Source organism: Pleurodeles waltl, chromosome 10 (genome assembly GCF_031143425.1).
Source record: "Pleurodeles waltl isolate 20211129_DDA chromosome 10, aPleWal1.hap1.20221129, whole genome shotgun sequence".
Classification (NCBI taxonomy): Eukaryota; Metazoa; Chordata; class Amphibia; order Caudata; family Salamandridae; genus Pleurodeles; species Pleurodeles waltl.
In genome coordinates this window covers 2083797-2110428 of record NC_090449.1, presented here as the reverse complement: position 1 = coordinate 2110428, position 26632 = coordinate 2083797, and the positions used below count along the sequence as shown (strand labels likewise).

The following is a 26632-nucleotide window of genomic DNA, read 5'->3' as shown; positions in this document are numbered from 1 at the left end:
TCCGCCCTTTGTTTAAATTGTTGCTGTTCCACCATAGAAGCGAGAGGTATGTTTGGCGGTCTACCAACACCAGATCTTGAAGTTGACCCTGTGCCTGTGACCATTGTGATGCTAGGCACTGTTGTAAGGGTCGCATGTGTAGTCTTGCGTTTGGGACAATGGCTATGCATGATGACATCATGCCTAGAAGTTTTAGCACAAATTTTGCTTGTATCTTTTGGTTTGGAAACATAGCACTTATTACCTTGTGGAATGCTTGCACTCTTTGTGGACTTTGAGTGGCAATTCCTTTTGATGTGTTGATGGTTGCCCCTAGATATTGTTGTGTCTGACACGGTTCGAGGTGTGACTTTGTATAGTTGATGGAGAAACCCAGTTTGTGAAGGGTTTGTATGACATATGTGGTGTCGTTTGTGCACTTTTTTACTGTGTTGGTCTTGATTAGCCAATCGTCTAGGTAAGGAAACACATGTATCTGTTGTCTCCTGATATGTGCTGCTACTACTGCTAGACATTTTGTGAATACTCTTGGTGCAGTTGCTATTCCGAATGGCAACACTTTGAATTGGTAATGTATTCCTTTGAATACGAACCTTAGGTACTTTCTGTGAGAAGGGTGTATCGGTATTTGAAAGTACGCATCTTTTAGGTCTAATGTGGTCATGTAATCTTGCTGTTTGAGCAGTGGAATGATGTCTTGTAGTGTGACCATGTGAAAGTGGTCCGATACGATGTAGGTATTTAGTGTCCTGAGATCTAATATTGGTCTTAATGTTTTGTCTTTTTGGAATTAGAAAGTACAGGGAGTAAACTCCTGTGTTTTTTTGTTGTACTGGTACTAACTATTGCATCCTTTTGCAGTAGTGCTTGAACTTCTAGTCCTAAAAGTTCTAAATGTTGTGGTGACATTTTGCGTGTTTTTGGAGGGATGTTTGGTGGGAATTTGTGGAATTCTATGCAATAGCCATGTTGGATTATTGCTAATACCCAATTGTCTGTTGTAATCTGCTGCCAAGATTGGAAGAATTGGCTTAGTCTTCCCCCCCACTGGTGTTGAGTGAAGGGCTTGTGTGACTTGAAAGTCACTGTTTAGGTGGAGGTGTTTTTGGAGTCTGGAATCTTCCCCTACTCCTTGGGAATTGACCCCCTCTATATCCCCTGAAACCTCCCCTTTGGAATGAACCCTGATATGGTGTGGTTCTGGTTTGTTGGCTGGTGGTGTCTGTGGGTTGGCCACGAAACCCCCCTCTAAATGGAGTTTTTCTAAAGAGCCTCTGCTCTGCGGGGAGTAGAGTGCGCCCATGGCTTTGGCCGTGTCTGTGTCCTTTTTAAGTTTTTCAATGGCTGTGTCCACTTCAGGGCCAAAAAGTTGTTTCTCGTTGAAGGGCATATTAAGGACAGCCTGCTGGATTTCAGGTTTGAAGCCTGAAGTGCGGAGCCAAGCGTGTCTCCTTATGGTGACAGCAGTGTTGACTGTTCTCGCTGCAGTATCGGCTGCGTCCATTGAAGAGCGGATTTGATTGTTTGAGATCGTTTGTCCCTCTTCAACTATTTGCTGCGCCCTTTTTTGGTATTCCTGGGGAAGATGGTCAATGAGAAGTTGCATCTCATCCCAGTGTGCGCGGTCATATCGGGCCAGCAGCGCTTGAGAATTTGCGATGCGCCACTGGTTGGCTGCCTGTGATGCTACTCTTTTTCCTGCCGCATCAAATTTTCTGCTTTCTTTGTCCGGAGGTGGGGCGTCGCCAGATGTATGGGAATTTGCTCTTTTGCGAGCTGCCCCTACTACTACGGAGTCAGGTGGTAACTGCGAAGTAATAAACACTGGGTCTGTGGGTGGTGGTTTGTATTTCTTATCCACCCTTGGGGTGATGCCTCTTGATTTTACGGGCTCTTCAAAAAAAAAAATTGCGTGCCGTAACATCCCTGGTAGCATTGGGAGACATTGATATTGGCTATGTGTAGCCGAGAGGGTGTTAAATAAAAAATCATCCTCTATAGGATCGGAATGCAGTTGGACATTGTGGAATTCTGCTGCCCTAGCCACCAGTTGCGAGTATGAGGTACTGTCCTCTGGCGGTGACGGCTTTGTGGGGTATGAATCGGGATCATTGTCCGGCACTGGGGTGTCATATAGGTCCCAAGCGTCTTGATCCTGATTATCTTGACTTATGGTAGTTTGCGCTGGTGAGTGCATTTGTGGCGGTGTTTGTGCCAGCGATGCCTGTTGTGGTGGAGAGGGCGGAGGCGTGACTTTTTTAACCACTTTGGCTTGTGGTTGTGCGTCATCCTTGAGAAGTCCGATCCTTCTTTTTCTCATTATTGGGGGAAGGGTTGATATCTTCCCTGTGTCTTGCTGGATGTACAGTCTCTTTTGTGTGTAGTCTGATTCTACACTTTGGAGCTCTTGTCCAAATCTGTGCATCTGGCCACTTATTCCTTGTTCCTCTGTGTAGGAAGGAGGTGTGGAACTTTTCGGCGCCGAGAGAGAATTGCATAGGCTAGAATGGAGAGAAGGGGGTGCCCCGGTTCCGGTCTGCTTGCAGGTAAGTACCCGCGTCTTCGGAGGGCAGACCAGGGGGGTTTTGTAGGGCACCGGGGGGGACACAAGCCCACACAGAAATTTCACCCTCAGCAGCGCGGGGGCGGCCGGGTGCAGTGTAGAAACAAGTGTCGGGTTTGCAATGTTAGTCTATGAGAGATCAAGGGATCTCTTCAGCGCTGCAGGCAGGCAAGGGGGGGTTCCTCGGGGAAACCTCCACTTGGGCAAGGGAGAGGGACTCCTGGGGGTCACTTCTCCAGTGAAAGTCCGGTCCTTCAGGTCCTGGGGGCTGCGGGTGCAGGGTCTTTTCCAGGCGTCGGGACTTAGGTTTCAGAGAGTCGCGGTCAGGGGAAGCCTCGGGATTCCCTCTGCAGGCGGCGCTGTGGGGGCTCAGGGGGGACAGGTTTTGGTACTCACAGTCGTAGAGTAGTCCGGGGGTCCTCCCTGAGGTGTTGGTTCTCCACCAGCCGAGTCGGGGTCGCCGGGTGCAGTGTTGCAAGTCTCACGCTTCTTGCGGGGAGATTGCAGGGTCTTTAAAGCTGCTCCTTGAAACAAAGTTGCAGTCTTTTTGGAGCAGGTCCGCTGTCCTCGGGAGTTTGTCTTTTTCGAAGCAGGGCAGTCCTCAGAGGATTCAGAGGTCGCTGGTCCCTTGGAAGGCGTCGCTGGAGCAGAGTTCTTTGGAAGGCAGGAGACAGGCCGGTGAGTTTCTGGAGCCAAGGCAGTTGTCTTCTGGTCTTCCTCTGCAGGGGTTTTCAGCTAGGCAGTCCTTCTTGTAGTTTGCAGGAATCTAATTTTCTAGGGTTCAGGGTAGCCCTTAAATACTAAATTTAAGGGCGTGTTTAGGTCTGGGGGGTTAGTAGCCAATGGCTACTAGCCCTGAGGGTGGGTACACCCTCTTTGTGCCTCCTCCCAAGGGGAGGGGGTCACAATCCTAACCCTATTGGGGGAATCCTCCATCTGCAAGATGGAGGATTTCTAAAAGTTAGTCACTTCAGCTCAGGACACCTTAGGGGCTGTCCTGACTGGCCAGTGACTCCTCCTTGTTGCTTTCTTTGTTCCCTCCAGCCTTGCCGCCAAAAGTGGGGGCCGTGGCCGGAGGGGGCGGGCAACTCCACTAAGCTGGAGTGCCCTGCTGGGCTGTGACAAAGGGGTGAGCCTTTGAGGCTCACCGCCAGGTGTTACAGCTCCTGCCTGGGGGAGGTGTTAGCATCTCCACCCAGTGCAGGCTTTGTTACTGGCCTCAGAGTGACAAAGGCACTCTCCCCATGGGGCCAGCAACATGTCTCTAGTGTGGCAGGCTGCTGGAACTAGTCAGCCTACACAGACAGTCGGTTAAGTTTCAGGGGGCACCTCTAAGGTGCCCTCTGTGGTGTATTTTACAGTAAAATGTACACTGGCATCAGTGTGCATTTATTGTGCTGAGAAGTTTGATACCAAACTTCCCAGTTTTCAGTGTAGCCATTATGGTGCTGTGGAGTTCGTGTTTGACAGACTCCCAGACCATATACTCTTATGGCTACCCTGCACTTACAATGTCTAAGGTTTTGTTTAGACACTGTAGGGGTACCATGCTCATGCACTGGTACCCTCACCTATGGTATAGTGCACCCTGCCTTAGGGCTGTAAGGCCTGCTAGAGGGGTGTCTTACCTATACTGCATAGGCAGTGAGAGGCTGGCATGGCACCCTGAGGGGAGTGCCATGTCGACTTACTCGTTTTGTCCTCACTAGCACACACAAGCTGGCAAGCAGTGTGTCTGTGCTGAGTGAGAGGTCTCCAGGGTGGCATAAGACATGCTGCAGCCCTTAGAGACCTTCCTTGGCATCAGGGCCCTTGGTACTAGAAGTACCAGTTACAAGGGACTTATCTGGATGCCAGGGTCTGCCAATTGTGGATACAAAAGTACAGGTTAGGGAAAGAACACTGGTGCTGGGGCCTGGTTAGCAGGCCTCAGCACACTTTCAATTGTAAACATAGCATCAGCAAAGGCAAAAAGTCAGGGGGCAACCATGCCAAGGAGGCATTTCCTTACAGACTTCTTCAAAGAAAAACAACTTGTAATACTCCGAGCCCAACACCAGGCAGCGGACTGTGCGAAACATGTGTATCTGCAGCAACATATGCCATCGAACTTTAGTATTTAAGGGCTTCCCTGAACCTAAGAATTTAGATTCCTGAAACTACAAGAAGAGGACTGCTGAGCTGAAAAACCCCTGCAGAGGAAGAACAGAAGACACCAACTGCTTTGGCCCCAGACTTACCGGCCTGTCTCCTGCCTTCCAAAGAAACCTGCTCCAGCGACGCTTTCCAAGGGACCAGCGACCTCTGAATCCTCTGAGGACTGCCCTGCTTCAAGAAAGACAAGAAACTCCCGAGGACAGCGGCACTGCTCCAAAAGAACTGCAACTTTGTTTCAAGGAGCAGATTTAAAGACCCCTGCAACTCCCCGCAAGAAGCGTGAGACTTGCAACACTGCACCCGGCGACCCCCGACTCGACTGGTGGAGAACCAACACCTCAGGGAGGACCCTCCGGCGACTCCAAGACTGTGAGTAACCAAAGTTGTCCCCCCTGAGCCCCCACAGCGACGCCTGCAGAGGGAATCCCGAGGCTCCCCCTGACCGCGACTGCCTGAACTCCATTTCCGCTGGAAAAGACCCTGCACCCGCAGCCCCCAGCACCTGAAGGAACGGAACTCCTGTGCAGGAGTGACCCCCAGGAGGCCCTCTCCCTTGCCCAGGTGGTGGCTACCCCGAGGAGCCCCCCCCTTGCCTGCCTGCAACGCTGAAGAGATCCCTTGATCTCTTCATAGGAAACCATTGAAAACCCGACGCGTGTTTGCACACTGCACCCGGCCGCCCCCGCGCTGCTGAGGGTGTACTTTTTGTGCTGACTTGTGTCCCCCCCGGTGCCCTACAAAACCCCCCTGGTCTGCCCTCCGAAGACGCGGGTACTTACCTGCTGGCAGACTGGAACCGGGGCACCCCCTTCTCTCCATTGAAGCCTATGCGTTTTGGGCACCTCTTTGACCTTTGCACCTGACCGGTCCTGAGCTGCTGGTGTGATAACTTTGGGGTTGCTCTGAACCCCCAACGGTGGGCTACCTTGGACCCAAACTTGAACCCCGTATGTGGTTTACTTACCTACAAAAAATAACAAATACTTACCTCCCCGAGGAAGTGTTGAAAATTGCACTAAGTGTCTAGTTTTAAAATAGCTATATGTGATTTATTAGAAAAGTATATATGCTATTGTGATTATTCAAAGTTCCTAAAGTACTTACCTGCAATACCTTTCATTTGAAGTATTACATGTAAAATTTGAACCTGTGGTTCTTAAAATAAACTAAGAAATGAAAATGTCACTTACCCAGTGTAAGGAAATGCCTCCTTGGCATGGTTACCCCCTGACTTTTTGCCTTTGCCGATGCTATGTTTACAATTGAAAGTGTGATGAGGCCTGCTAACCAGGCCCCAGCACCAGTGTTCTTTCCCTAACCTGTACTTTTGTATCCACAATTGGCACACCCTGGCATCCAGATAAGTCCCTTGTAACTGGTACCTCTGGTACCAAGGGCCCTGATGCCAGGGAAGGTCTCTAAGGGCTGCAGCATGTCTTATGCCACCCTAGAGACCCCTCACTCAGCACAGACACACTGCTTGCCAGCTTGTGTGTGCTAGTGAGAACAAAATGAGTAAGTCGACATGGCACTCCCCTCAGGGTGCCATGCCAGCCTCTCACTGCCTATGCAGTATAGGTAAGACACCCCTCTAGCAGGCCTTACAGCCCTAAGGCAGGGTGCACTATACCATAGGTGAGGGTACCAGTGCATGAGCACTATGCCCCTACAGTGTCTAAGCAAAACCTTAGACATTGTAAGTGCAGGGTAGCCATAAGAGTATATGGTCTGGGAGTCTGTTTTACACGAACTCCACAGCACCATAATGGCTACACTGAAAACTGGGACGTTTGGTATCAAACTTCTCAGCACAATAAATGCACACTGATGCCAGTGTACATTTTATTGCAAAATACACCCCAGAGGGCACCTTAGAGGTGCCCCCTGAAACTTAACCGACTATCTGTGTAGGCTGACTAGTTCCAGCAGCCTGCCACACTAGAGACATGTTGCTGGCCCCATGGGGAGAGTGCCTTTGTCACTCTGAGGCCAGTAACAAAGCCTGCACTGGGTGGAGATGCTAACACCTCCCCCAGGCAGGAGCTGTAACACCTGGCGGTGAGCCACAAAGGCTCACCCCTTTGTCACAGCACCGCAGGACACTCCAGCTAGTGGAGTTGCCCGCCCCCTCCGGCCCCGGCCCCCACTTTTGGCGGCAAGGCCGGAGAAAATAATGAGAATAACAAGGAGGAGTCACTGGCCAGTCAGGACAGCCCCTAAGGTGTCCTGATCTGAGGTGACTAACTTTTAGAAATCCTCCATCTTGCAGATGGAGGATTCCCCCAATAGGATTAGGGATGTGACCCCCTCCCCTTGGGAGGAGGCACAAAGAGGGTGTACCCACCCTCAGGGCTAGTAGCCATTGGCTACTAACCCCCCAGACCTAAACACGCCCTTAAATTTAGTATTTAAGGGCTACCCTGAACCCTAGAAAATTAGATTCCTGCAACAACAACAAGAAGGACTGCCCAGCTGAAAACCCCTGCAGAGGAAGACCAGAAGACAACAACTGCCTTGGCTCCAGAAACTCACCGGCCTGTCTCCTGCCTTCCAAAGAACTCTGCTCCAGCGACGCCTTCCAAAGGGACCAGCGACCTCTGAATCCTCTGAGGACTGCCCTGCTTCGACGACGACAAGAAACTCCCGAGGACAGCGGACCTGCTCCAAAAAGACTGCAACTTTGTTTCAAGAAGCAGCTTTAAAGAACCCTGCAACTCCCCGCAAGAAGCGTGAGACTTGCAACACTGCACCCGGCGACCCCGACTCGGCTGGTGGAGAACCAACACCTCAGGGAGGACCCCCGGACTACTCTACAACTGTGAGTACCAAAACCTGTCCCCCCTGAGCCCCCACAGCGCCGCCTGCAGAGGGCATCCCGAGGCTTCCCCTGACCGAGACTCTCTGAAACCTAAGTCCCGACGCCTGGAAAAGACCCTGCACCCGCAGCCCCCAGGACCTGAAGGACTGAACTTTCACTGCAGAAGTGACCCCCAGGAGTCCCTCTCCCTTGCCCAAGTGGAGGTTTCCCCGAGGAAGCCCCCCCTTGCCTGCCTGCAGCGCTGAAGAGATCCCGTGATCTCTCATTGACTAACATTGCGAACCCAACGCTTGTTCTGACACTGCACCCGGCCGCCCCCGCGCCGCTGAGGGTGAAATTTCTGTGTGGGCTTGTGTCCCCCCCCGGTGCCCTACAAAACCCCCCTGGTCTGCCCTCCGAAGACGCGGGTACTTACCTGCAAGCAGACCGGAACCGGGGCACCCCCCTTCTCTCCATTATAGCCTATGCGTTTTGGGCACCACTTTGAACTCTGCACCTGACCGGCCCTGAGCTGCTGGTGTGGTAACTTTGGGGTTGCTCTGAACCCCCAACGGTGGGCTACCTTGGACCAAGAACTGAACCCTGTAAGTGTCTTACTTACCTGGTAAAACTAACAAAAACTTACCTCCCCCAGGAACTGTGAAAATTGCACTGTGTCCACTTTTGAAATAGATATTGGTGAATAACTTGAAAAGTATACATGCAATTGAAATGATTCAAAGTTCCTAATGTACTTACCTGCAATACCTTTCAAACAAGATATTACATGTTAAATTTGAACCTGTGGTTCTTAAAATAAACTAAGAAAAGATATTTTTCTATAACAAAACCTATTGGCTGGATTTGTCTCTGAGTGTGTGTACCTCATTTATTGTCTATGTGTATGTACAACAAATGCTTAACACTACTCCTTGGATAAGCCTACTGCTCGACCACACTACCCCAAAATAGAGCATTAGTATTATCTCTTTTTACCACTATTTTACCTCTAAGGGGAACCCTTGGACTCTGTGCATGCTATTCCTTACTTTGAAATAGCACATACAGAGCCAACTTCCTACAGTGATGTAATATCTGGCGTGGTTCTCAAAGTCTAATTTGTTTGATGCCTGAAGGTGACTCGAGAGGTAAGGAATCTGTAAGCAGAAGTATGTATAAGAATTACAGGTGATGCAAGTGTGCACCGTGGGTTATCACTTGACCACAGGGCCATTACTCCTGGTCGCTCGATTCACGTATTTGTTTTTCTGTGCAAACAGCTGTTGTTTGGGACTGCCACTACTGATGGCAAAGCTGCTTTTAAGTCACCCAGAGTGAAGATTGGTTAGAGATTCTCCTTTAACCCCAAAGTCAATGAGCTTCAAGGTACGTTCAGTCTTCTGCTAGACCACAAGACATTTTGGTCCCTCCCAGGGCATATTTGCGGTCACTTGATCATATGCAGGATGGTGAACCACCTGACTGTACAGTCTAACAATTTAAAAAGTGCTCTATATCTGAGCGGCTCTCAACCAGGAGGGACACAGGTTTGGGGACGGGTGGGTAGGAGCAATGAAACCTAGAGTTCCAAGCAGAAGCAACAAGCCTATACCACACCCCTGTGGTAAAAGGCACCAGGTAAGCGAGGATGTACTGTATCTAATAAAGGTGCAAACAACCCATGGGGCATCGTCTCATGTTGTGCATGCAAACCCAAACACTGAATGTCCATCCCATACCTTAAGTACTGCCTGCTCGGCGGGCATTTGCACAGCTCCTCCATATGGTGTAGACACACTAGCCCCTCAGAGCAGTCGTAGCAGGCCAAAGCTGAGAGAAAACAGGTGGTCTTGCAGTGATCACACTGCCGCTCGTCATCAGGAAGCAGCTCAAAGGCCTCACGTTCCGCCTCCGTCACCCCTTTGTCCAGCAGGGCCTTGCGTAAGCGCCGTTCTTCCTGCACCATGAGAAACATCTCCTTGTGCACAGCTGCAGCAAGGTTCAAGTCCAGTTTGTCCGGACACGCAGCCATCTTGCACACTAGTTCCTCATGGGAGAAAACACAGTATCGGCGAAGACGTCTGTAGTGTTCGATGCAGCGACGCCCAGCAGGCAGCTATGGAAGAGAAAAAAAAAAGGCGAATAAAAAATAAACAGGTGCTCAGATTCAGTATCTTGGTAAAGCACCATAGATAACCTGTTGAGTCTCAGCAGGTTAACTGAAATCACAAGCAAAGGAGATCCCTTTATTCGTCTGTTCCATCGACCTTAATGCAACTTTGACCAGGTAAACAGAAATTTACTCTGGTCTAAAGTAGAGGCTTGGAATATTCCAGCGCATTTACTTTGGTCAATACAACTAGTTTACACAACAACTCGGGTAAGGTTGAAAATAGGAGGAAACGAAATACTCACCAGCTAAGATCTATACCAACCTAGTTTTAAAGCAAGGATGTTTATTACCACTTCTGTTCAATCTGCAGATAGCAGATCTGAGTCTGCAACTGTACGTGGCCGAGTCGCACCTGCCTACCAGAGGCCCACGTCACAGTTTTATGTGAACAATATTGTGTTACTAAATCTATGAGGAGTGGGGTTACATGAGCTCCTAAGCATCCTATCTGTCTACCACGAAGTGCTCAACATGCATATAAAATTATAATAAAACAGTGGTTATCATCCATAGATGGACTGGTAAAAAAAAAAAAAAAAAGGCACATGAAAAATACTATACTAGAAAATTCTGTAAATTATAAATATTTAGAAGTACAGTTTGAAAACGAATGTGTTTGGAAAACGCATCAACAAACATTAAAACCAAAGGCCCTGTCATTATGTGTAACCCTGCTAAGATCAACACAAAGCCGTTGCAGCTCCCAATATTTAGATCAATGATAGCTAAGTGAACTTCTACATTGGCGAATGGTGCAGAAACGCTCTGTCCACCATACAGCACTACAGTGTAATGTTTGAGAGCTGTTTAACCTTCTTGAGAATTCCTAGCAATCACAAATAAAGCTGAGATCCGGCTTTAAAGATCAACACACTGCAAGGAAAGAAACCATTGTGAAATATTGCTACAAACTGAAGGGCACGAAAGCCACTCTTTAAAGGCATACCAGGAGGGAGAGAACCACGGTTCATGCGTACAAACTGACCCGCTGGATAGAATTAAATTCTTCAATCGAAGCAATTCATGCCCAAGATTTGAGGGGAACAAAATCTGTCATACTCTGGTTTGAGAAGAGTTATAACCAAAAAATACTACTATTTTATCACAAAATGACAAACGGGTATTTCAGAGCAGAAGCCATGCTCAAGTACAAACAACTCTGTGAACAAAACGTTTTAGGCGAGCCCTGCCCAGCCTTTCACAAATTAAAGGTAACACATTTGGGCAAATTCCAAGGCTGGACTTTTAATTGCGTTGGGAGTGAAATCTGAGCTCTAATGAATACAGGCTCTGAAGGCATCCAAGTGAGACATTGACAGGTACGGTCTGTACTTCCCCGGCATTACTAGGAGAGCCAAGCCAATGGACGTCTTTAATTCTGCATAATATCCACACTTGTCCCATGCAGTCATCTTCTGCCCACAGCTAGTGTAAAGAAATGGCTCCCTGTTGCAGTTACCCCCCACTTTTTGCCTGATACTGATGCTGACTTGACTGAGAAGTGTGCTGGGACCCTGCTAACCAGGCCCCAGCACCAGTGTTCCTTCACCTAAAATGTACCATTGTATCCACAATTGGCACACCCTGGCATTCAGATAAGTCCCTTGTAACTGGTACTTCTAGTACCAAGGGCCCTGATGCCAAGAAAGGTCTCTAAGGGCTGCAGCATGTCTTATGCCACCCTAGAGACCCCTCACTCAGCACAGACACACTGCTTACAAGCCTGTGTGTGCTGGTGAGAACAAAATGAGTAAGTCGACATGGCACTCCCCTCAGGGTGCCATGCCAGCCTCTCACTGCCTATGCAGTATAGGTAAGACACCCCTCTAGCAGGCCTTACAGCCCTAAGGCAGGGTGCACTATACCATAGGTGAGGGTACCAGTGCATGAGCACTGTGCCCCTACAGTGTCTAAGCAAAACCTTAGACATTGTAAGTGCAGGGTAGCCATAAGAGTATATGGTCTGGGAGTCTGTTTTACACGAACTCCACAGCACCATAATGGCTACACTGAAAACTGGGAAGTTTGGTATCAAACTTCTCAGCACAATAAATGCACACTGATGCCAGTGTACATTTTATTGTAAAATACACCACAGAGGGCACCTTAGAGGTGCCCCCTGAAACTTAACCGACTATCTGTGTAGGCTGACTAGTTTTAGCAGCCTGCCACAAACCGAGACATGTTGCTGGCCCCATGGGGAGAGTGCCTTTGTCACTCTGAGGCCAGTAACAAAGCCTGCACTGGGTGGAGATGCTAACACCTCTCCCAGGCAGGAATTGTCACACCTGGCGGTGAGCCTCAAAGGCTCACCTCCTTTGTGCCAACCCAGCAGGACACTCCAGCTAGTGGAGTTGCCCGCCCCCTCCGGCCAGGCCCCACTTTTGGCGGCAAGGCCGGAGAAAATAATGAGAATAACAAGGAGGAGTCACTGGCCAGTCAGGACAGCCCCTAAGGTGTCCTGAGCTGAGGTGACTCTAACTTTTAGAAATCCTCCATCTTGCAGATGGAGGATTCCCCCAATAGGGTTAGGATTGTGACCCCCTCCCCTTGGGAGGAGGCACAAAGAGGGTGTACCCACCCTCAGGGCTAGTAGCCATTGGCTACTAACCCCCCAGACCTAAACACGCCCTTAAATTTAGTATTTAAGGGCTACCCTGAACCCTAGAAAAGTAGATTCCTGCAACAAGAAGAAGGACTGCCCAGCTGAAAACCCCTGCAGCGGAAGACCAGAAGACGACAACTGCCTTGGCTCCAGAAACTCACCGGCCTGTCTCCTGCCTTCCAAAGATCCTGCTCCAGCGACGCCTTCCGAAGGGACCAGCGACCTCGACACCCTCTGAGGACTGCCCCTGCTTCGAAAAGACAAGAAACTCCCGAGGACAGCGGACCTGCTCCAAGAAAAGCTGCAACTTTGTTTCCAGCAGCTTTAAAGAACCCTGCAAGCTCCCCGCAAGAAGCGTGAGACTTGCAACACTGCACCCGGCGACCCCGACTCGACTGGTGGAGATCCGACGCCTCAGGAGGGACCCCAGGACTACTCTGATACTGTGAGTACCAAAACCTGTCCCCCCTGAGCCCCCACAGCGCCGCCTGCAGAGGGAATCCCGAGGCTTCCCCTGACCGCGACTCTTTGAACCTAAAGTCCCGACGCCTGGGAGAGACCCTGCACCCGCAGCCCCCAGGACCTGAAGGACCGGACTTTCACTGGAGAAGTGACCCCCAGGAGTCCCTCTCCCTTGCCCAAGTGGAGGTTTCCCCGAGGAATCCCCCCCTTGCCTGCCTGCAGCGCTGAAGAGATCCCGAGATCTCTCATAGACTAACATTGCGAACCCGACGCTTGTTTCTACACTGCACCCGGCCGCCCCCGCGCCGCTGAGGGTGAAATTTCTGTGTGGACTTGTGTCCCCCCCGGTGCCCTACAAAACCCCCCTGGTCTGCCCTCCGACGACGCGGGTACTTACCTGCAAGCAGACCGGAACCGGGGCACCCCCTTCTCTCCATTCTAGCCTATGTGTTTTGGGCACCACGTTGAACTCTGCACCTGACCGGCCCTGAGCTGCTGGTGTGGTGACTTTGGGGTTGCTCTGAACCCCCAACGGTGGGCTACCTTGGACCAAGAACTGAACCCTGTAAGCGTCTTACTTACCTGGTAAAACTAATCAAAACTTACCTCCCCTAGGAACTGTGAAAATTGCACTAAGTGTCCACTTTTAAAACAGCTATTTGTCAATAACTTGAAAAGTATACATGCAATTTTGATGATTTGAAGTTCCTAAAGTACTTACCTGCAATACCTTTCGAATGAGATATTACATGTAGAATTTGAACCTGTGGTTCTTAAAATAAACTAAGAAAAGATATTTTTCTATATAAAAACCTATTGGCTGGATTTGTCTCTGAGTGTGTGTACCTCATTTATTGTCTTGTGTATGTACAACAAATGCTTAACACTACTCCTTGGATAAGCCTACTGCTCGACCACACTACCACAAAATAGAGCATTAGTATTATCTATTTTTACCACTATTTTACCTCTAAGGGGAACCCTTGGACTCTGTGCATGCTATTCCTTACTTTGAAATAGCACATACAGAGCCAACTTCCTACATTGGTGGATCAGCGGTGGGGTACAAGACTTTGCATTTGCTGGACTACTCAGCCAATACCTGATCACACGACAAATTCCAAAATTGTCATTAGAAATTGATTTTTGCAATTTGAAAAGTTTTCTAAATTCTTAAAAGACCTGCTAGGGCCTTGTGTTAGATCCTGTTTAGCATTTCTTTTAGAGTTTAAAAGTTTGTAAAAGTTTGAATTAGATTCTAGAACCAGTTTTAGTTTCTTAAAAAGTATTCCAACTTTTAGAAGCATAATGTCTAGCACAGATGTGAATGTGGTGGAACTCGACACCACACCTTACCTCCATCTACAGATGAGAGAGCTAAGGTCACTCTGTAAACTAAAGAAAATAGCAATGGGCCCCAAACCTACCAAAGTACAGCTCCAGGAGCTTTTGGCAGAGTTTGAAAAGGCCAACCCCTCTGAGGATGGCAACTCAGAGGATGAAGATAGTGACTTGGAGGGAAATTCCCCCCCTCCAGTCCTACTTAGGGAGAGCAGGGCTTCTCAAGCCCTGACTCCACAAATAATAGTCAGAGATGCTGGTTCCCTCACAGGAGGGACCAACAACTCTGAAATCACTGAGGATAACTCCAGTGAAGAGGACATCCAGTTAGCCAGGATGGCCAAAAGATTGGCTTTGGAAAGACAGATCCTAGCCATAGAGAGGGAAAGACAAGAGATGGGCCTAGGACCCATCAATGGTGGCAGCAACATAAATAGGGTCAGAGATTCTCCTGACATGTTGAAAATCCCCAAAGGGATTGTAACTAAATATGAAGATGGTGATGACATCACCAAATGGTTCACAGCTTTTGAGAGGGCTTGTGTAACCAGAAAAGTGAACAGATCTCACTGGGGTGCTCTCCTTTGGGAAATGTTCACAGGAAAGTGTAGGGATAGACTCCTCACACTCTCTGGACAAGATGCAGAATCTTATGACCTCATGAAGGGTACCCTGATTGAGGGCTTTGGATTCTCCACTGAGGAGTATAGAATTAGATTCAGGGGGGCTCAAAAATCCTCGAGTCAGACCTGGGTTGATTTTGTAGACTACTCAGTAAAAACACTAGATGGTTGGTTAACTGGAAATGAAGTGTGTAACTATGTTGGGCTTTATAATTTGTTTATGAAAGAACACATTTTAAGTAACTGCTTCAATGAAAAGTTGCATCAGTATCTGGTAGACCTAGGTCCAATTTCTCCCCAAGAATTGGGAAAGAAGGCAGACCACTGGGTCAAGACTAGGGTAACCAAAACTTCCACTGGGGGTGACCAAAAGAAAGGGGTTACAAAAACTCCCCAGGAGAAAGTGGGTGACACTAGAAACAAAGAAAAAGAGTCCTCTGTAGGCCCCCAAAAACCAGAACAGGTGGGTGGGCCCCAAGACACAACCCAAAACAAAGGTGGGTACCAGGGTAAGAACTGGGATGCCACTAAGGCATGGTGCCACAACTGTAAACAGTCTGGGCACCACACCAAGGACACTTCTTGTCCCAAAAACAAACCCCAGAACAAAATTCCAGGGGTAACCAGTGTAGCCATGGGAGATGACTCCTCAGATGAGGAGGTCTTCATAGCCTTCAACTGGAAACAGGGCCCAACAGGTGAGTTGGAGATTCCAGAGGGAAGTAGACACTTCCACCACCTACTGGTGAATGGAATCCCAACCACTGCCCTGAGAGACACTTGTGCCAGTCACACTATTGTGCATGACAGGCTGGTGCTCTCGAACCAGTACATCCCAGGTGAGACTGCCAGGGTAAGAGTTAGCCTAGACAGGGTCACTAAGAGGCCTGTGGCTTTAGTGCCCATAGAAGTGGGTGGCACTCTTAGCTGGAGAAGGGTAGTAGTCAGTACAGACCTCCCCCTTGATTGTCTCCTTGGAAATGACTACCCAGAGGTTAGTCAGAGCTCAAGAGAGGAACTGGTCCAGTGCCAGTACTCTCCCAAGGTTTCTGGAAGTCCTGCCTCTGCAGTAAATGCAAGCAGGCCCCAGAAGAAGAAGAAAAGAAAACAGAGTAGGAAGGGTGGACAACCTTTAGCCAAGGTTACAGCAAGCCAGGGAGATTCTGCTCCAGTAGGGGAGAACTCAAAAAATGGCCCTGATAAAGTCCAACCTGACCCACAAGAAGTCCTGGCTAGTCAGGCAACTGTTAAACCTGAGTGGGTGGCTCCTCAGCTAACAGAAGAAAGAGTGGAAGAAGGGTGTTCACTACAAGATGTGGTAACCCCCCACTCCAATACAGCAGACAGGCAACCTGAACCCAAAGAAGCCTGTAACTTAGCCCCTTCCCTTTTAGGTGAAGAGCTAAAGGTGTGGTTCTGGGCACTGACAGCTGTCAGTGGCCTCTGCTGGGTGTTCGCCTTTATGGCTGCACTATCCTTGGCATGGTGGTCTGACCCCATGCCAAATAACAAGTTAGGCCCCCTGACCCTGTTGGTCATGGTGGGGTTACTCCAGCTCTGGGTAACCTCTTTGGGTAAGCTAGGGGTGACCTTGGCTAAGATAAGATTAGCAGAGGTGGATACCTCTGACCTCAAAATAGAGAGAATGGGTGAAGACATAAAAAGCACAGACAAGAGGCAGTTCAGACTAGGTCCTATCACTGTGGAAGTGGGTCAGTTCCCCAGAGGGAATGACCTGAACAGGAGGATGTAAGGCAGAGTAGGCCCTGCAACAAACCAGCCATTTCCTCTACTCTTCCTCGCCTGACAGACTAGGAAGACTCTTCCAGCGTTGGCTGAGTCTCCTGGCCTGTGGGCTGGGGGGGGGCTTGTGTAAAGAAATGGCTCCCTGTTGCAGTTACCCCCTGTAGGAAGTTGGCTCTGTATGTGCTATTTCAAAGTAAGGAATAGCATGCACAGAGTCCAAGGGTTCCCCTTAGAGGTAAAATAGTGGTAAAAATAGATAATACTAATGCTCTATTTTGTGGTAGTGTGGTCGAGCAGTAGGCTTATCCAAGGAGTAGTGTTAAGCATTTGTTGTACATACACATAGACAATAAATGAGGTACACACACTCAGAGACAAATCCAGCCAATAGGTTTTTATATAGAAAAATATCTTTTCTTAGTTTATTTTAAGAACCACAGGTTCAAATTCTACATGTAATATCTCATTCGAAAGGTATTGCAGGTAAGTACTTTAGGAACTTTAAATCATCAAAATTGCATGTATACTTTTCAAGTTATTCATAAATAGCTGTTTTAAAAGTGGACACTTAGTGCAATTTTCACAGTTCCTTGGGGAGGTAAGTATTTGTTAGTTTTACCAGGTAAGTAAGACACTTACAGGGTTCAGTTCTTGGTCCAAGGTAGCCCACCGTTGGGGGTTCAGAGCAACCCCAAAGTCACCACACCAGCAGCTCAGGGCCGGTCAGGTGCAGAGTTCAAAGTGGTGCCCAAAACACATAGGCTAGAATGGAGAGAAGGGGGTGCCCCGGTTCCGGTCTGCTTGCAGGTAAGTACCCGCGTCTTCGGAGGGCAGACCAGGGGGGTTTTGTAGGGCACCGGGGGGGACACAAGTCCACACAGAAATTTCACCCTCAGCGGCGCGGGGGCGGCCGGGTGTAGTGTAGACACAAGCGTCGGGTTTTCAATGTTAGTCTATGAGAGATCTCGGGATCTCTTCAGCGCTGCAGGCAGGCAAGGGGGGGATTCCTCGGGGAAACCTCCACTTGGGCGAGGGAGAGGGACTCCTGGGGGTCACTCCTCCAGTGAAAGTCCGGTCCTTCAGGTCCTGGGGGCTGCGGGTGCAGGGTCTCTCCCAGGCGTCGGGACTTTAGGTTCAAAGAGTCGCGGTCAGGGGAAGCCTCGGGATTCCCTCTGCAGGCGGCGCTGTGGGGGCTCAGGGGGGACAGGTTTTGGTACTCACAGTATCAGAGTAGTCCTGGGGTCCCTCCTGAGGTGTTGGATCGCCACCAGCCGAGTCGGGGTCGCCGGGTGCAGTGTTGCAAGTCTCACGCTTCTTGCGGGGAGCTTGCAGGGTTCTTTGGAGCTGCTGGAAACAAAGTTGCAGCTTTTCTTGGAGCAGGTCCGCTGTCCTCGGGAGTTTCTTGTCTTTTCGAAGCAGGGGCAGTCCTCAGAGGATGTCGAGGTCGCTGGTCCCTTTGGAAGGCGTCGCTGGAGCAGGATCTTTGGAAGGCAGGAGACAGGCCGGTGAGTTTCTGGAGCCAAGGCAGTTGTCGTCTTCTGGTCTTCCGCTGCAGGGGTTTTCAGCTGGGCAGTCCTTCTTCTTGTAGTTGCAGGAATCTAATTTTCTAGGGTTCAGGGTAGCCCTTAAATACTAAATTTAAGGGCGTGTTTAGGTCTGGGGGGTTTAGTAGCCAATGGCTACTAGCCCTGAGGGTGGGTACACCCTCTTTGTGCCTCCTCCCAAGGGGAGGGGGTCACAATCCTAACCCTATTGGGGGAATCCTCCATCTGCAAGATGGAGGATTTCTAAAAGTTAGAGTCACTTCAGCTCAGGACACCTTAGGGGCTGTCCTGACTGGCCAGTGACTCCTCCTTGTTTTTCTCATTATTTTCTCCGGCCTTGCCGCCAAAAGTGGGGCCTGGCCGGAGGGGGCGGGCAACTCCACTAGCTGGAGTGTCCTGCTGGGTTGGCACAAAGGAGGTGAGCCTTTGAGGCTCACCGCCAGGTGTGACAATTCCTGCCTGGGGGAGGTGTTAGCATCTCCACCCAGTGCAGGCTTTGTTACTGGCCTCAGAGTGACAAAGGCACTCTCCCCATGGGGCCAGCAACATGTCTCGGTTTGTGGCAGGCTGCTAAAACTAGTCAGCCTACACTGATAGTCGGTTAAGTTTCAGGGGGCACCTCTAAGGTGCCCTCTGTGGTGTATTTTACAATAAAATGTACACTGGCATCAGTGTGCATTTATTGTGCTGAGAAGTTTGATACCAAACTTCCCAGTTTTCAGTGTAGCCATTATGGTGCTGTGGAGTTCGTGTTTAACAGACTCCCAGACCATATACTCTTATGGCTACCCTGCACTTACAATGTCTAAGGTTTTGTTTAGACACTGTAGGGGCACAGTGCTCATGCACTGGTACCCTCACCTATGGTATAGTGCACCCTGCCTTAGGGCTGTAAGGCCTGCTAGAGGGGTGTCTTACCTATACTGCATAGGCAGTGAGAGGCTGGCATGGCACCCTGAGGGGAGTGCCATGTCGACTTACTCATTTTGTTCTCACTAGCACACACAGGCTTGTAAGCAGTGTGTCTGTGCTGAGTGAGGGGTCTCTAGGGTGGCATAAGACATGCTGCAGCCCTTAGAGACCTTCCTTGGCATCAGGGCCCTTGGTACTAGAAGTACCAGTTACAAGGGACTTATCTGAATGCCAGGGTGTGCCAATTGTGGATACAATGGTACAGTTTAGGTGAAGGAACACTGGTGCTGGGGCCTGGTTAGCAGGGTCCCAGCACACTTCTCAGTCAAGTCAGCATCAGTATCAGGCAAAAAGTGGGGGGTAACTGCAACAGGGAGCCATTTCTTTACACAAGCCCCCCCCAGCCCACAGGCCAGGAGACTCAGCCAACGCTGGAAGAGTCTTCCTAGTCTGTCAGGCGAGGAAGAGTAGAGGAAATGGCTGGTTTGTTGCAGGGCCTACTCTGCCTTACATCCTCCTGTTCAGGTCATTCCCTCTGGGGAACTGACCCACTTCCACAGTGATAGGACCTAGTCTGAACTGCCTCTTGTCTGTGCTTTTTATGTCTTCACCCATTCTCTCTATTTTGAGGTCAGAGGTATCCACCTCTGCTAATCTTATCTTAGCCAGGGTCACCCCTAGCTTACCCAAAGAGGTTACCCAGAGCTGGAGTAACCCCACCATGACCAACAGGGTCAGGGGGCCTAACTTGTTATTTGGCATGGGGTCAGACCACCATGCCAAGGATAGTGCAGCCATAAAGGCTAACACCCAGCAGAGGCCACTGACAGCTGTCAGTGCCCAGAACCACACCTTTAGCTCCTCACCTAAAAGGGAAGGGGCTAAGTTACAGGCTTCTTTGGGTTCAGGTTGCCTGTCTGCTGTATTAGAGTGGGGGGTTACCACATCTTGTAGTAAACACCCTTCTTCCACTCTTTCTTCTGTTAGCTGAGGAGCCACCCACTCAGGTTTAACAGTTGCCTGACTAGCCAGGACTTCTGGTGGGTCAGGTTGGACTTTATCAGGGCCATTTTTGGAGTTCTCCCCTACTGGAGCAGAATCTCCTTGGCTTGCTGTAACCTTGGCTAAAGGTTGTCCACCCTTCCTACTCTGTTTTCTTTTCTTCTTCTTCTGGGGTCTGCTTGCATTTACTGCAGAGGCAGGACTTCCAGAATCCTTGGGAGAGGACTGGCACTGGACCAGTTCCTCTCTTGGGCTCTGACTAACCTCTGGGTAGTCATTTCCAAGGAGACAATCAAGGGGGAGGTCTGTACTGACTACTACCCTTCTCCAGCTAAGAGTGCCACCCACTTCTATGGGCACTAAAGCCACAGGTCTCTTAGTGACCCTGTCTAGGCTAACTCTTACCCTGGCAGTCTCACCTGGGATGTACTGGTTTGAGAGCACCAGCCTGTCATGCACAATAGTGTGACTGGCACAAGTGTCTCTCAGGGCAGTGGTTGGGATTCCATTCACCAGTAGGTGGTGGAAGTGTCTACTTCCCTCTGGAATCTCCAACTCACCTGTTGGGCCCTGTTTCCAGTTGAAGGCTATGAAGACCTCCTCATCTGAGGAGTCATCTCCCATGGCTACACTGGTTACCCCTGGAATCTTGTTCTGGGGTTTGTTTTTGGGACAAGAAGTGTCCTTGGTGTGGTGCCCAGACTGTTTACAGTTGTGGCACCATGCCTTAGTGGCATCCCAGTTCTTACCCTGGTACCCACCTTTGTTTTGGGTTGTGTCTTGGGGCCCACCCACCTGTTCTGGTTTTTGGGGGCCTACAGAGGACTCTTTTTCCTTGTTTCTAGTGTCACCCACTTTCTCCTGGGGAGTTTTTGTAACCCCTTTCTTTTGGTCACCCCCAGTGGAAGTTTTGGTTACTCTAGTCTTGACCCAGTGGTCTGCCTTCTTTCCCAATTCTTGGGGAGAAATTGGACCTAGGTCTACCAGATACTGATGCAACTTTTCATTGAAGCAGTTACTTAAAATGTGTTCTTTCATAAACAAATTATAAAGCCCAACATAGTTACACACTTCATTTCCAGTTAACCAACCATCCAGTGTTTTGACTGAGTAGTCTACAAAATCAACCCAGGTCTGGCTCGAGGATTTTTGAGCCCCCCTGAATCTAATTCTATACTCCTCAGTGGAGAATCCAAAGCCCTCAATCAGGGTACCCTTCATGAGGTCATAAGATTCTGCATCTTTTCCAGAGAGTGTGAGGAGTCTATCCCTACACTTTCCAGTGAACATTTCCCAAAGGAGAGCACCCCAGTGAGATCTGTTTACTTTTCTGGTTACACAAGCCCTCTCAAAAGCTGTGAACCATTTGGTGATGTCATCACCATCTTCATATTTTGTTACAATCCCTTTGGGGATTTTTAGGATGTCAGGAGAATCTCTGACCCTATTTAAGTTGCTGCCACCATTGATGGGACCTAGGCCCATCTCTTTTCTTTCCCTTTCTATGGCTAGGAGCTGCTTTTCCAAAGCCAATCTTTTGGCCATCCTGGCTAACTGGATGTCCTCTTCACTGGAGTTATCCTCAGTGATTTCAGAGTTGTTGGTCCCTCCTGTGAGGGAACCAGCATCTCTGACTATTATTTGTGGAGTCAGGGCTTGAGAAGCCCTGCTCTCCCTAAGTAGGACTGGAGGGGGGGAATTTCCCTCCAAGTCACTATCTTCATCCTCTGAGTTGCCATCCTCAGAGGGGTTGGCCTTTTCAAACTCTGCCAAAAGCTCCTGGAGCTGTACTTTGGTAGGTTTGGGGCCCATTGCTATTTTCTTTAGTTTACAGAGTGACCTTAGCTCTCTCATCTGTAGATGGAGGTAAGGTGTGGTGTCGAGTTCCACCACATTCACATCTGTGCTAGACATTATGCTTCTAAAAGTTGGAATACTTTTTAAGAAACTAAAACTGGTTCTAGAATCTAATTCAAACTTTTACAAACTTTTAAACTCTAAAAGAAATGCTAATCAGGATCTAACACAAGGCCCTAGCAGGTCTTTTAAGAATTTAGAAAACTTTTCAAATTGCAAAAATCAACTTCTAATGACAATTTTGGAATTTGTCGTGTGATCAGGTATTGGCTGAGTAGTCCAGCAAATGCAAAGTCTTGTACCCCACCGCTGATCCACCAATGTAGGAAGTTGGCTCTGTATGTGCTATTTCAAAGTAAGGAATAGCATGCACAGAGTCCAAGGGTTCCCCTTAGAGGTAAAATAGTGGTAAAAATAGATAATACTAATGCTCTATTTTGTGGTAGTGTGGTCGAGCAGTAGGCTTATCCAAGGAGTAGTGTTAAGCATTTGTTGTACATACACATAGACAATAAATGAGGTACACACACTCAGAGACAAATCCAGCCAATAGGTTTTTATATAGAAAAATATCTTTTCTTAGTTTATTTTAAGAACCACAGGTTCAAATTCTACATGTAATATCTCATTCGAAAGGTATTGCAGGTAAGTACTTTAGGAACTTTAAATCATCAAAATTGCATGTATACTTTTCAAGTTATTCATAAATAGCTGTTTTAAAAGTGGACACTTAGTGCAATTTTCACAGTTCCTTGGGGAGGTAAGTATTTGTTAGTTTTACCAGGTAAGTAAGACACTTACAGGGTTCAGTTCTTGGTCCAAGGTAGCCCACCGTTGGGGGTTCAGAGCAACCCCAAAGTCACCACACCAGCAGCTCAGGGCCGGTCAGGTGCAGAGTTCAAAGTGGTGCCCAAAACACATAGGCTAGAATGGAGAGAAGGGGGTGCCCCGGTTCCGGTCTGCTTGCAGGTAAGTACCCGCGTCTTCGGAGGGCAGACCAGGGGGGTTTTGTAGGGCACCGGGGGGGACACAAGTCCACACAGAAATTTCACCCTCAGCGGCGCGGGGGCGGCCGGGTGTAGTGTAGACACAAGCGTCGGGTTTTCAATGTTAGTCTATGAGAGATCTCGGGATCTCTTCAGCGCTGCAGGCAGGCAAGGGGGGGATTCCTCGGGGAAACCTCCACTTGGGCGAGGGAGAGGGACTCCTGGGGGTCACTCCTCCAGTGAAAGTCCGGTCCTTCAGGTCCTGGGGGCTGCGGGTGCAGGGTCTCTCCCAGGCGTCGGGACTTTAGGTTCAAAGAGTCGCGGTCAGGGGAAGCCTCGGGATTCCCTCTGCAGGCGGCGCTGTGGGGGCTCAGGGGGGACAGGTTTTGGTACTCACAGTATCAGAGTAGTCCTGGGGTCCCTCCTGAGGTGTTGGATCGCCACCAGCCGAGTCGGGGTCGCCGGGTGCAGTGTTGCAAGTCTCACGCTTCTTGCGGGGAGCTTGCAGGGTTCTTTGGAGCTGCTGGAAACAAAGTTGCAGCTTTTCTTGGAGCAGGTCCGCTGTCCTCGGGAGTTTCTTGTCTTTTCGAAGCAGGGGCAGTCCTCAGAGGATGTCGAGGTCGCTGGTCCCTTTGGAAGGCGTCGCTGGAGCAGGATCTTTGGAAGGCAGGAGACAGGCCGGTGAGTTTCTGGAGCCAAGGCAGTTGTCGTCTTCTGGTCTTCCGCTGCAGGGGTTTTCAGCTGGGCAGTCCTTCTTCTTGTAGTTGCAGGAATCTAATTTTCTAGGGTTCAGGGTAGCCCTTAAATACTAAATTTAAGGGCGTGTTTAGGTCTGGGGGGTTTAGTAGCCAATGGCTACTAGCCCTGAGGGTGGGTACACCCTCTTTGTGCCTCCTCCCAAGGGGAGGGGGTCACAATCCTAACCCTATTGGGGGAATCCTCCATCTGCAAGATGGAGGATTTCTAAAAGTTAGAGTCACTTCAGCTCAGGACACCTTAGGGGCTGTCCTGACTGGCCAGTGACTCCTCCTTGTTTTTCTCATTATTTTCTCCGGCCTTGCCGCCAAAAGTGGGGCCTGGCCGGAGGGGGCGGGCAACTCCACTAGCTGGAGTGTCCTGCTGGGTTGGCACAAAGGAGGTGAGCCTTTGAGGCTCACCGCCAGGTGTGACAATTCCTGCCTGGGGGAGGTGTTAGCATCTCCACCCAGTGCAGGCTTTGTTACTGGCCTCAGAGTGACAAAGGCACTCTCCCCATGGGGCCAGCAACATGTCTCGGTTTGTGGCAGGCTGCTAAAACTAGTCAGCCTACACTGATAGTCGGTTAAGTTTCAGGGGGCACCTCTAAGGTGCCCTCTGTGGTGTATTTTACAATAAAATGTACACTGGCATCAGTGTGCATTTATTGTGCTGAGAAGTTTGATACCAAACTTCCCAGTTTTCAGTGTAGCCATTATGGTGCTGTGGAGTTCGTGTTTAACAGACTCCCAGACCATATACTCTTATGGCTACCCTGCACTTACAATGTCTAAGGTTTTGTTTAGACACTGTAGGGGCACAGTGCTCATGCACTGGTACCCTCACCTATGGTATAGTGCACCCTGCCTTAGGGCTGTAAGGCCTGCTAGAGGGGTGTCTTACCTATACTGCATAGGCAGTGAGAGGCTGGCATGGCACCCTGAGGGGAGTGCCATGTCGACTTACTCATTTTGTTCTCACTAGCACACACAGGCTTGTAAGCAGTGTGTCTGTGCTGAGTGAGGGGTCTCTAGGGTGGCATAAGACATGCTGCAGCCCTTAGAGACCTTCCTTGGCATCAGGGCCCTTGGTACTAGAAGTACCAGTTACAAGGGACTTATCTGAATGCCAGGGTGTGCCAATTGTGGATACAATGGTACAGTTTAGGTGAAGGAACACTGGTGCTGGGGCCTGGTTAGCAGGGTCCCAGCACACTTCTCAGTCAAGTCAGCATCAGTATCAGGCAAAAAGTGGGGGGTAACTGCAACAGGGAGCCATTTCTTTACACCCCCCACTTTTTGCCTGATACTGATGCTGACTTGACTGAGAAGTGTGCTGGGACCCTGCTAACCAGGCCCCAGCACCAGTGTTCCTTCACCTAAAATGTACCATTGTATCCACAATTGGCACACCCTGGCATTCAGATAAGTCCCTTGTAACTGGTACTTCTAGTACCAAGGGCCCTGATGCCAAGAAAGGTCTCTAAGGGCTGCAGCATGTCTTATGCCACCCTAGAGACCCCTCACTCAGCACAGACACACTGCTTACAAGCCTGTGTGTGCTGGTGAGAACAAAATGAGTAAGTCGACATGGCACTCCCCTCAGGGTGCCATGCCAGCCTCTCACTGCCTATGCAGTATAGGTAAGACACCCCTCTAGCAGGCCTTACAGCCCTAAGGCAGGGTGCACTATACCATAGGTGAGGGTACCAGTGCATGAGCACTGTGCCCCTACAGTGTCTAAGCAAAACCTTAGACATTGTAAGTGCAGGGTAGCCATAAGAGTATATGGTCTGGGAGTCTGTTTTACACGAACTCCACAGCACCATAATGGCTACACTGAAAACTGGGAAGTTTGGTATCAAACTTCTCAGCACAATAAATGCACACTGATGCCAGTGTACATTTTATTGTAAAATACACCACAGAGGGCACCTTAGAGGTGCCCCCTGAAACTTAACCGACTATCTGTGTAGGCTGACTAGTTTTAGCAGCCTGCCACAAACCGAGACATGTTGCTGGCCCCATGGGGAGAGTGCCTTTGTCACTCTGAGGCCAGTAACAAAGCCTGCACTGGGTGGAGATGCTAACACCTCTCCCAGGCAGGAATTGTCACACCTGGCGGTGAGCCTCAAAGGCTCACCTCCTTTGTGCCAACCCAGCAGGACACTCCAGCTAGTGGAGTTGCCCGCCCCCTCCGGCCAGGCCCCACTTTTGGCGGCAAGGCCGGAGAAAATAATGAGAATAACAAGGAGGAGTCACTGGCCAGTCAGGACAGCCCCTAAGGTGTCCTGAGCTGAGGTGACTCTAACTTTTAGAAATCCTCCATCTTGCAGATGGAGGATTCCCCCAATAGGGTTAGGATTGTGACCCCCTCCCCTTGGGAGGAGGCACAAAGAGGGTGTACCCACCCTCAGGGCTAGTAGCCATTGGCTACTAACCCCCCAGACCTAAACACGCCCTTAAATTTAGTATTTAAGGGCTACCCTGAACCCTAGAAAAGTAGATTCCTGCAACAAGAAGAAGGACTGCCCAGCTGAAAACCCCTGCAGCGGAAGACCAGAAGACGACAACTGCCTTGGCTCCAGAAACTCACCGGCCTGTCTCCTGCCTTCCAAAGATCCTGCTCCAGCGACGCCTTCCGAAGGGACCAGCGACCTCGACACCCTCTGAGGACTGCCCCTGCTTCGAAAAGACAAGAAACTCCCGAGGACAGCGGACCTGCTCCAAGAAAAGCTGCAACTTTGTTTCCAGCAGCTTTAAAGAACCCTGCAAGCTCCCCGCAAGAAGCGTGAGACTTGCAACACTGCACCCGGCGACCCCGACTCGACTGGTGGAGATCCGACGCCTCTGGAGGGACCCCAGGACTACTCTGATACTGTGAGTACCAAAACCTGTCCCCCCTGAGCCCCCACAGCGCCGCCTGCAGAGGGAATCCCGAGGCTTCCCCTGACCGCGACTCTTTGAACCTAAAGTCCCGACGCCTGGGAGAGACCCTGCACCCGCAGCCCCCAGGACCTGAAGGACCGGACTTTCACTGGAGAAGTGACCCCCAGGAGTCCCTCTCCCTTGCCCAAGTGGAGGTTTCCCCGAGGAATCCCCCCCTTGCCTGCCTGCAGCGCTGAAGAGA

At 49.8% G+C, this 26632-nt stretch overlaps 1 protein-coding gene across 4 annotated transcripts in view; it reads right to left on the bottom strand.

The window, feature by feature from the left end:
- Positions 1–26632, bottom strand: part of KDM5C (lysine demethylase 5C) — a 457813-nt gene that overhangs the window by 204122 nt on the left and 227059 nt on the right. For all 4 annotated transcript variants that reach the window (XM_069209299.1, XM_069209300.1, XM_069209301.1 and 1 more), the window contains one exon: positions 9257–9633. In XM_069209299.1, the coding sequence (XP_069065400.1) occupies positions 9257–9633 (377 nt within the window). The remainder of the gene's footprint in view (positions 1–9256; positions 9634–26632) is intronic.